Source organism: Sinohyriopsis cumingii, chromosome 14, assembly GCF_028554795.1.
Source record: "Sinohyriopsis cumingii isolate HCF-2022 chromosome 14, ASM2855479v2, whole genome shotgun sequence".
In the NCBI taxonomy this organism is placed as follows: Eukaryota; Metazoa; Mollusca; class Bivalvia; order Unionida; family Unionidae; genus Sinohyriopsis; species Sinohyriopsis cumingii.
The window spans coordinates 77,341,708-77,353,892 of record NC_142974.1 but is presented as its reverse complement, the minus strand read 5'-3'; the positions used below and the strand labels follow the sequence as shown (position 1 = coordinate 77,353,892).

General features: G+C 35.5%; 1 protein-coding gene across 1 annotated transcript in view; it reads left to right on the top strand.

The window, feature by feature from the left end:
* LOC149784195 (E3 ubiquitin-protein ligase TRIM33-like) overlaps positions 1-7,664 on the top strand; it is a 68,327-nt gene extending 60,663 nt beyond the window's left edge. The window contains exons 4-6 of the mRNA XM_089932268.1: positions 3,809-3,832; positions 4,593-4,616; positions 6,721-7,664. Of these exons, the coding sequence (XP_089788394.1) occupies positions 3,809-3,832; positions 4,593-4,616; positions 6,721-6,774 (102 nt within the window). The 3' untranslated portion in view covers positions 6,775-7,664. The remainder of the gene's footprint in view (positions 1-3,808; positions 3,833-4,592; positions 4,617-6,720) is intronic.
* Positions 7,665-12,185: the final 4,521 nt, after the last annotated feature.

Below are 12,185 nucleotides of genomic sequence, written 5' to 3'. Positions count from 1 at the left end.
TTCGCATACTTTAACATAAATTATAATTCGTGCAGAACAGATATAAAATAAAATATACCCTAAATAATGTATGACGTGATGCGATGTGATGTGATTTGGATTTTTAACTTAGCTTTAAAAAAAATTCAGTCATATCGCTACGATGTCTGCAATGTGGCAGTTTATAGTTATGTCTAGCACTTGAGCATCATGCTGCAGACATGTATCATGATGTCCCATCCAGTCACATTATCCTGACACAATGCGGGAGGTCCTGTGTTCGATCCCCGGCCGAGTCATACCAAAGACTTACAAAAATGGTACTAAAAGCTGCATCGCGCTTGGCGCTCAGCATTAAGAGGTTAGTGTTAGGACTGGTCGGCCTGGTGTCAGGATAGTGTGACTGGGTGGGACATCATGCTACAAGTCTGATACAGACATCGTAGTGATATGACTGAAATATTGTTAAAGCTACGTTAAAAGTCCAAATCACACACAACACACACATGTATGGTTGTATGTATGTATGTATGTATGTATGTATTTGTCGACCTTTCCGGTGGCATAAGTGGTTAGAGCGTCCGCTCGGAAGATCTCGGGTTCGAACCCCGTCCGAGTCATACCAAAGACTAATACAGATGTTACTAGCAGCTGCATGACTGTGCGTTGAGCATTAAGTGGTTACAGTTAGGTCGGCCTGGTTTCAGGTGGTACATGATGATATATGTCTGCGGCATAATGTCCCAGTGCTGAACATTAGTATGAACTGCCACATTGCAGTCATCGTAGCGTTATGAGTGAAAAATTGTTAAATGTACGTTACAAATTTAAGTCACAAACATATAGACACAGACACAAACACATACACATCTTATTATTCAACCAGTAACCACCCTAGAAAGGTAATGTCCCTTGCAAAACTATTTTGATTGCACACTATGTGACCGACTTGGATACAATATAGGACAGAGTGTTGAGCTGAAAAATTCCATAGGAGTTCGTATTCGTATCGTTGCTTGCAGTTTACCTGTCATACGTGTACTATATTGCTTGTAAACTCTTAAGACGGTAATTATACTGAAAACACGAAGAGGCAGACCTATCTAAATTCGTTTCTTAGGTTTATGTTTGCATTGTATTAAATTATATTGGAATAATAATAGGCTAATATAAAACTTAAGTGAGATCGAGCATGCGCTTGGCTGAAAACCTATATTACCATATTTATATTGGTTAAACGTTAGTTCAACGCGTTAAACTTTAAACTACATGTAATTACTTTGGAGTATGTTCAACGAGATATTAGAGCACACTGTGACAGAAACTACTCCAATATTGACCCATTTGTCTAATTCTGTATTTCAATCTGGATGCAATATTTTGGTAAAATTTACTATTTGTCAAATAAACAAAATGACTGTATTAAATGATCCCAGCAATTATCAAGGCGTTCCAAGTATCCTTGTGCTAAAAAAGAACGTCGGTGCTATCTTGAATAAAATGACTGACAACATGGCCCGTGGAAAGGGAGATAATCTATGAAGCTCAATCTGGTTTCCGAAATGGGTGCTCGCCCATATTAACCTGTTTTAAGTCTTCAAACGTTGGTATATACATATTTAAGCAATCCTGTTTGCAGATTATTTTGTCTTCTACTTATTTTTACAAGCCGTTTGATTCGATATATCACTCATAGTGTTATGAATGTGTAGAGAAGTAGCATATTGAAGTCAAAATGTATAATAATCGTCTTTATGTACATGTCTACGTTGATCGGCATTATACACAATTTATCATTCTAATATAGGAAACATAAACGATTTCATTATACGGCCTTTGATTTTGATCTATGTATTTCTAATTTGATTATTAAATTAAGATAGAAATATATGAATATAATAGTTGTTATAATTGTCGATTTAGTATACTGAATGATGGTGATATTGCTGAATGTGCAGATACTGTCATAAATCTAGGATTTCAAGCTGTGGAGAAACATTGTTCAGTATTAGTATTTAATAAACTCAAAGTACTGTTTGCATAAATGGAGGTATTTTGAAAACAACGAGGCAGATTCGTCTCTCTTAACTTTGCCACAAAAGAGAATTTTTGTGGGTATAATTATTAAGAAGATGCTGAAAATGTGCACAACATAATATGTACCGGTTATTCGAAATGAGCAAACAATAGGTTCCTTTTTTCCTTTAGCATGGCCGATATACCGTTTACATACAAGATTTTACAAATTGCTTTAAAAACTGGATGAAATGGACCAGAATGATCGATTTGGCATACGCAACACAATGTTGGAAAGCAACACGAAAATTAAACCAAAATGGCGTTCCAGTCCTGAACCACTATCCCCATAATATTCACTAAATGATATTTGACGATGTTCGACAACTACAATCTTATATATAAACACCCATATTTGTTTTTGTGTCCAACTGGATAAAAAGTAGGTCAAGAGTATATGAATTTCTTTAAAGACTGAAGCAAACTCGATGTTTCAATTGAATGATCATGATGTAAGTAAAGAACGACACCAGCTTATATTTATGTATCCCTTAATTCTTCGGTAATAAATACGTTACTTTAATTTGAAACAAAGGTATATCAAATGAGAGTAATATATTGTATCAGATATGTGGATTGTGTTTGCATTAGTGATTTTGATTCTGCTATTGTGCTTGTAGCCTGCACGTGAACCTGGTGTCGAATGTTAGCTGCTTCAAGATCGATTTATTGAAACATCACGTTTGCTTCAGTCTTTAAAAGAAGTCTAAGTAACTGATGCCACACATCATGAATTCACCACTAATATATATTTTGCCTTTATTTCGGTGAGAGAATTTCAACGAATTATGAAGCTTCATGTGTTAGTTAAGTGGGATATGCTTAAAATCTTACACTGGTCATGTCAGATCAAGACCTGATGTTATCGTCTGCATCAAGATATTGTGAATTAGCTATATTAGACACACATCAATGACAAATTATACCACTAATTATACATGTATTTCATCAAAATGTAACACTTTTGTTTGCTTTGTTTGTTTTATTGTTGTTTTTTGGGGGGTGGGGTGGGGGTGGCATTATGCATCATTCATTGGTTACAGCCAGTATATTTCAACATCCTTGAAAACGTTATACAATTCTGAAATAAATTTCGTCTATCTATTTAATTCCTCGAGCCCGCCATACCGCATCCATGGTAGGTTTTCTGCCTTCAGTCCAAATGTTCATTGAAGGATTACTGACTTGATAGTATTATATGCACAGTTTGAGGGCGAAAGGTGTGAAATAAGAATACGACACAAACTGAAAAAGGAACATGCCGATTTGATGATGAGCTGTCTGGTTTTGTAATCAGCTTCGCTCTGTACGTTTTGCCCAAATACTTTAAAGTACTAAATGGTTAAAAACTGTACAGCTTTTTAATTTATATTTATTCAGGGTAACGAAATGACAGAAAAGTTACAATTCATAGATTTATATGCGAAACATGCCTTAAAATAAATCAGCTCTAACGACAACTGGTTTGGATTACCTTATTTTATGTAATGACTTACAGTGTGTGACATACAGTTTTCCATTGGTGAATACGTGCATGCGTATCTCCTCCCTCTTGAGAGCAAATAAGTCGAATTTATAGAACCTTGTCTAATATCAGTTTTTTATATTTTTCAGGAATAATTACCTGCTCACTTTGACTTAAGCTGTATTTATATTTGCAAATATCTTCATACTTGTCTACTCTCACGTTTGATAGCAAATACGCGGAAAATATTTCACCCTGTCTAATAACTGGTTTATTGTATTCTTTAAGGACGAAAGAGAGAAGAAAGAAAGAGTAAGTATAATTATATGTGTTTTCAGTAAATAGGTAAATATTTTGCATTGCATAAAGTTAATGTATGATTTCTAAGACGCATATATTTATGAGAATTAATTATTCGTCATATGTATTGCATATCTGTTATCATTTAACAAGGCAGGATTATTTTCAAAATCTTCTCTGGTTGATATTTTTCCAATATCCCGCATTTATCGCTTTCGTCGGAAAGAGAAGTTACATGTATTTATGGACTTACGAAATATGCGTTTATTTCAAGATGTTCCTTTTATAATATGACATTGTCTCCCTGTTAATCATGTCAAAATTTTTGACTGATCGGCCATAATATCACCAGCATTTGATAGATGTTACTGAGTGTATATTTTTTTTCTCCAAAATATATAATGTGACTAACATTATCTGTTGGATCTTACAATTCACGGTTAAACAAAGGAAAATGGAATTATTACTTTTCTTTCAGTGTCCGGAATACAATTTTTGGATACAGGCAACACTTCCGTATCATATTCATCAAAACATACGCGATGCGTCACTTCAGTAGTACATAGTCCCGTCGTTGTTAAAATGTTGATGTCGCAACAAGGAAAGGTTGACTAGTAGATTAGGTTAAACGTCAGCCCTTGTGAAATATTCAGCAAAAGTAGCGGCATAAGTTGTAATTGTATTTTCGCATGGGTTTGTTTCCCCTTTTTGAGACCTAATAAGCGACGTTTGTTTCACCGATTCTAATATCACATTTGTTTAATTATTTCAGGAAGAAAAGCAGATGCAAGCATATGTAAGTATAAATATATCTCCTCTCAGTCATTAAGAGATAGATATGTATTTTTATTGGATTATCAAGACATATATTCATTAAAATATGTATTCATCGAATTTAAGCCATCATTTACTACTAAGTATAGGACCCCTCCGATGGCCTAGTGGTAAGAGCGTCCGCCTCAAATGCTGGAGGCCGTGGGTTCGATCCCCGGCCGAGTCATACCAAAGACTTACATAAATGGTACTAACAGATGCCCCTCTTGGCGCTCAGCATTAAGAGGTTAGTGTTAGGACTGGTCGGCCTGGTGTCAGGATAACGTGACTGGGTGCCCCAGTGCATACCATCACTATAAACTGCCACACTGCAAACATCGTAGCGATATGACTGAAAAAGTGTTAAAGCTACGTTAAAAATCCAAATCACACACACATACACACACACATACACACACACAGTACTGAGTATAACGTTACAGTTTAGGTATCATGCCCCTTTTCTTTTCTATAATGAGTTATCAATAGCATTACAATGACATCAGGTAATAAAAATGCTTTGTATTCGCATATAATAAAAGGGTATTGTGTTTGATACCAACTATACATGAATAAGTTCATAATACAACTTTAGATTTTCTGCAGAGAAATGAAGATGTAAATGTTTAATACAAATATGAAAACCACAACAGAAGGCGCATTCTTTATTTAGAGTTTCCTCTCCATTACTGAAGAAACGATTGGCATTTTGCCATAATTGTCAGGAGAGTGAGAGTTATACATTGTATATTGTGATGTTGTGTTTCCCAGACATTTAAATCTCAAAGCCTGCATATTAGGATTGATTTCATTTCAGTTTCCTGGCAGTATCGTTTACTAACCAATGATTACTCTTTCATTATTGTTACGTTCTGTTGGTATAAATACCTCAGGAAAATAGATTTGTGAGAGTGACAAAACTTACTAGAGTAAGACACTTTTACGGGTGGTATAAACTAACGTCTTTGTCGTAGACCAGAAGAGACTAAGGGTTGGTATGTTATCCATTGTCCTTCTATCTGTCAGCAATATAAATTATCATCGTACAATACGTGGATAATTGCCATAAAACGTTACACACACATACACACTCATCGCGAGTTTAGTTGCTCCTAAATGAAAATTTTGCTGCTCGGACATATAACATGGCCACCACAGCAGCCGTCTTGAAAATAATGTTATCGCTATTCCTTCTTAGTAGATGGTCATATCAGTATGGAGTATTCATGATATCAACTATGTCCATATTGAAAATATTGTTATCGCCAATCCTTCTCGATGCAATAGATGACCATTTGTCCATAATTACGCAAGACAGCTTATACAGGGAAGTACGTGTACACTTAAAAATAAATTTACAATCATTGTGAGGTACCATTTGCCTGAATGATACAAAGAAATTGTATGTAGCTTGTGCAAAATGGTTTATAAATCGTTACAATTAAATCAATACCTCATTCTAACTTACTAGCAGACAGTGAGCAAAATGTAGAATTTGACAATAATCATACAAAGAAAGTTTATATGGCTTGATATTCAATATTCTCATTACTGGATATATAACATGGATACAAATGAATATATGATGGATATCGGAGAGGTTACTCGAATATTAAACGTTCTTATCAAAGTTTCGTTCATGCCACACCAACACCGTACGGATCAAGAGACCATACATTTTATACCAAAGAAGATGCTGGTATTAAGAATCATAACAATTGTAGTGGTAGGTAGTTAAACGGCATTAGTCACAGCCAACACATTATACAGTATAGAACAATTTACAGTTACTCGGAATATTTTACATTTCAAAGACATAGTGTGAGATTGTAAAGAAAATGCGGGAAGTTTATTCAACGTTTCGATCATGAATTTTGTTTTGTTTTCACGGGGAAGAAAGGAAAATAGCATCCTTATGAACCTAAAGATCTGAAAAATTGCATCTACTTTCACAAAATCAGTACAAAGTATGCATTGGATAAGGCTATGATCTCTGATCACCAACTGGCATTACAAAAATATATTGAAACTACCTACGAGAAGTATATTTTACCATTTCTATTATCACGCTTATTGTGTTCTTTCAGCGAATGAAGTATCCATTGGTAAGTACTGTTTTGAATACGTTATGCATTATATAATATGTATTACTCTACCTTAATCGTTACTGAACGGCTGATTGCAAAGTCTTCAATTCATTTATCATTTAATTTCTTTAGTTGTTGAGATATAAATGACACTATTTAAGAACACATTAGGATATCTATCTTATTGTTTTACCTTTAGCTTATAACGAAGTTGTCTTTTCTCAGACACAGTAACACATGATGTATTTCATAATAAAGGAACGTGTCTTCTCCACATTAAAGAGGACGTACATTATTATTACACAAAGGAAATAGATAAAAGAAAGTGCAGATTATAATGGGAAGCAGCAGGGAGGGCGAACAACCTCTAATTGGTTCACCTGCATTTTCCAAAATACGACTTCCTGGGGAATCGCAAAAATCGTTAAAAAAATGCGATATTCAGAAAACAACTCCGTCGATGACAAATTGGTTTACTTGTTATCGCTGATAGCTTTTTTTTCTTCGATGTAACTTAAGAAAAAATGCGCGATCGTCGGTGACGCGTTGAGAGCGTCGCCCTCCCTTCTGCTATGTATTAAATTTTTTATCTAACCCGATTCGATACCGTGTTCGAGGATCGTGTAAGTTTATTGTTATAAATCCATGTGGGGGTATTTTAGCACGACTAAAGAAATTTTTATATTTATTTATGTCCATATCACCGCTGCACCAAGTTTGATGAATATTTCGTAACGTGTGAGTATCACGTCCGTTAAAGACAGTAAGAATATTAAAGTTATCCCTAATCACTTTAGGAATTTGTGTATACCGCTGGGTTACATAAGTTACATCTGTGTTTTTGTGTCTACCTCTGGAAAATATCCTAGCTGGATTTGATTGTTTATCCAACATTACATCATCGTAAACAACTAAATTATTAATAAATCCATCAATATCATCAATACTTGGCGCTTCATTAATGTCAGTTATACATTCAACAACATCATCTCCGCTCTCATTTAACGATTTTGCTTTTTCAATAAAATCTTTTATTACATCATCGCATCGTTGATCGTCTGCAGATGGAGCTACCAAATACAACTTATCCCATTTCATCCACTGCATTATTACATTAAGTAACAACTGCGTCTTACCACTTCCAGATGGTCCTTTAATAATCATACGAACATAATTTGGTAGCGCTGCGTGATGCTTAACTGGTTCTCGTTTCCTTGTTGCAGAAAAGTCAGTGATTTCCATATAGAAAATATATAAAAAGAATATGGATTTATACTGTGTGAAATGCAGGGCGCGCACATCGACAAGTGATCTAACAACCATTACAACAAAAAAATAATAGATCTGAGGTTACGGGCAAGTGTGAGCGATGCGGTACAAATAAATTTAAATTTATTTCCACTGGCAAGTCAGGTGAAAAACCAAAACCAAAGTCAAAACCAAAGTCAAAACCAAAATCAAAGCCAAAGCCAAAGTCAAGTAATAAAACAAAGCAACACGGAGGTGATATTGCAGCAAAATTAACAAAACTATCCGGTACTCCGTGGGCTAAATACCCATGAGAAAAAGACCTCCCAGGATATAATTACTGTGGTCCTGGAACCAGACTTGATATCAGACTTGATGACCAAGATCAACCAAAACCAGGTGAGTATCCGATAAATGCTATTGATAAAGCGTGACATGCGCATGATGTAACTTATAAAAGTAAAGATCTGCAGCATAGACATCTCGCGGATGTGAAATTAATTCACGCGTTACATTCCATCACTGATAAATCTCTCAAGGAAAAATTAGCTAGTTGGTTAATAAAATCCGCGATGAAAGGTAAAGTAATGCTAGGTGCTGGTAATTAATTATAAATGGAGTCGATTTATTATTCCCCAAAAGGATATTGGAGGGGTAGCGCAGCAATTAGTAAACTTGCTGAAGCAGCAAAAGGTACGCGCGATACTGCAAAAAATTGGTTATCCAAACAGGCAATATGGCAAATTTACCAACCATCGCCTAAACAAATTCACTTTGCACATTTCAATATCAGTGTTCCTAATGAAGTTCTCCAGGCCGACATATTATTTCTGCCACATGATACTATTAAAATCCGAAGACGTCAACTAACATATAAATACGCGCTAACTGTAGTTGATGTTGCAGGTAGATACAAAGATGCAGAACCGTTAACGACTAAAACAGCATCTGAGGTTGCTTCTGCGTTTGAACGAATTTATCAACGAGGTGGGCTACGATGGCCACAGCTGCTATAAGATGATCCTGGCAAGGAATTTCAGGGTCCAGTATCATCGTTGATGAAGCAACACAGTGTCACCATCAGACGAGGACATACTGCAATTCATTGTGATCAGGCAATTCTTGAGCGATTTAATCAAATACTTGCTGAGCGGTTATTTGGATATCAATACGCGAAGGAATTCATTCAGGACAAGAGATCACGCGAATGGGTAGCAAGATTACCAGTTGTGATAGCTGCATTAAATCATGAAATAACTCGAACAACCAACATTAAATCTTTTGACGCAATTACTAAAAGAAAATATACCACAACGACGTGATTTTTCAGCACAGCTGATACTGGGTGATGTCACTGTGAGATATTTATATGAACCAGGTAAACTTGAAAAGGGTAAAAAAGAGCGACTGATCCTACTTGGAGCATCACTAAACATAAGATATCTAACATAACTAGATCGACTGGTAGACCAGCAATCTACAGGCTGGATTCAACTGCTCCTCAACGTGGGTTTACACGTGAACAACTACAAGTAATTCCCGAGGATACACAATTACCGCCTAGATCACTTGCCTAGCACCCCTACGCTGGTTGCACTCGAGACAGGTCAGCATCACATTCTCTCGTGTATGACCAAGACGATTATCTTTTCTATCTACGGTGAATTCTCTTGAATGTTTATCCGAATACTGCGACAACATTATACAATTACAACTCGCACAATGATTATTCTGCTGTTGTTTCAGTGTCGTGATAAATTCAACATCAAGGTCAAATTCTCAATTATTTATTTTTGTCACTCTGTTTGTAACCAGTTAATTTTTTTCTTATTATAACACTGTTGTTTTCATTATTAATTTCATCAGCCATTTACTCATCCAAGACAATTCTCCGCAGTTGAGATATTGTTCTGACTCTGGACACAGCCAAGTAAACTAAGTTTGACCACTCGATACGATCATCAGTGATCCAAACAACTGTATCAGAGATAGTCAGTCCTTGAGATGAATGTATCGTCATTGCGTATCCTAGCGTCCAAGGGGATTTAAAGGCCCGCAGTGCATTTTCAACAACATTGACATCAACTGCAACAACTTCATTTAATACGAGATTCTGCTTCCTCCCTGACTGTCCTGGTATATCAACGTCAATATTCTGTAACCGCGAATCAGCTGGTCTATAACACAATGGCACTGGCAGTGTTGGAAATTTGTTCTTGTGTAATTGAAATAACTGCTGTTGAAGTGTGTCTCTGACTATCTTTCTACTTGCCACTATCAAATCGTTTGGTCTCCACGTTTTCCAAAAGTCGTTCAAGGAAGTTTCTGAAATCACCTTACGCATAATTTCACACTGAATTTTATTCGGTTGTAGTCTGATTAATGTTTTAAATTCCTTTAATTCTGCATCAAGAGATCTGTGATCATCAGTCACTACTTCGTAATAATCAACAAAATTATTCAACCAATCGTGCTAGGATGGGCCAACAAACGGAGGTGGCTGACCGTGATCGCCGCACATTATCACAGCTGTATTTTTGGTTAATAACCAATCGATAAATGTTTGTAATGTTTCTAATGTTACCGTACATATTTCATCCCAAATTATAACGTTTGGAATATATTTCTCCCCCATTCGATCTGGAGTCCACACACCACCGCTTTATTTGAAAAAGCTGTGATAAGTACAAGAATTGACTCCACGTTGTTTCATCTCCCTGGCAAGTCTGTGTATTGGTGTTAGCGCAATCATATCTGAATTATGTCGAAATAACTCGATTACTCGAGTTGTCTTACCAGAGCCACCCAATCCGTTCAAATAAACGGTTTTGTGTCTGGATACTGGATCATACAGATATGGTGCATTCGACATTTCTGATAATTCTGATTTACAATAACTATCTTTAACCGCAACATCAGCGGATTTACAATAACAATGTAACATTTCTTTTTTTATTCTCCACGAATTCCATGATTCATCATTGTTTGTGAAACGAGCCAGTAATTCTGAATATTTTGTATCGATATAAAATTAATCCGTAGCAACTCTAACTGCAGTGTCAAGAAATATATTTATCATCGATAGCAAATTTATAGAAACATCGAAGCATCGAAGATCTTAAATGTGTGTACTGAGGTGATTCTCCATTGATGTAACTAACAATTGTACCCAACAGATAAACATGTACGTATGCAACAAGGCAGATATATCAGTAGCTACTTTTCGATATTTCACTTATGTGGCACAGCTTCAATTGGATAATTTTCATACGATTTGTTTCATAAATTTTCAACTGGCTACCGTTTCTAAGTAAAATAATGATTCTTTTATCTACAGTCATATTCACAAAAGAAAATTTGCACTATGTTTCGATCAAAATCAAGTCAGTTAGGTATCTGTGATATTAATCGATGGCAATCAAATCTCGTTATTGTCATACAGCTTTACCTTCTTTACCTTCTACGATGACTATAAACTAAGGATACGTTTTGGTAGAAAAACCATTTAATTCCTAATATTTGTATAATTGATACAGTTTGTAAAATACATGCACATTTCCTTAGACTTTTGTGGGAATGTACAATGTAAAATATTTTTTAATACACCTTATTGTCAAGCTAAGATTTTAATTAGTGAACCATTACCATGAAGCAGTGTAATCTCAACCTATCAGTAAATACTATCATATCCAATATCAGGTTAAGGCTGTAGCAGGAACCTATCAGTACATATTATCATATCCAATATCAGGTTAAGGCTGTAGCAGGATCCTATCAGTAAATACTATCATATCCAATACCAGGTTAAGGCTGTAACAGGAACCTGTCAGTAAATACTATCATATCCAATATCAGGTTAAGGCTGTAGCAGGAACCTATCAGTAAATGCTATCATATCCAATATCAATTTAAGGCTGTATCAGGAACCTATCAGTAAATACTATCATATCCAATATAAGGTTAAGACTGTAGCAGGAACCTATCAGTAAATACTATCATATCCAATGTCAGGTTAAGGCTGTAGCAGGAACCTATCAGTAAATACTATCATATCCAATATCAGGTTAAGGCTGTAGCAGGAACAGAGTCAAAGCTTATGGTTTTTGATAATATATTGTTCACCAGGGTGAACACAATATTTGCTTTTTTACAGGTTGAGATAAACCATAACTATGTCAAGTTTGGTTGCGATTTCTGTAGAATGTTTTATCTACCAA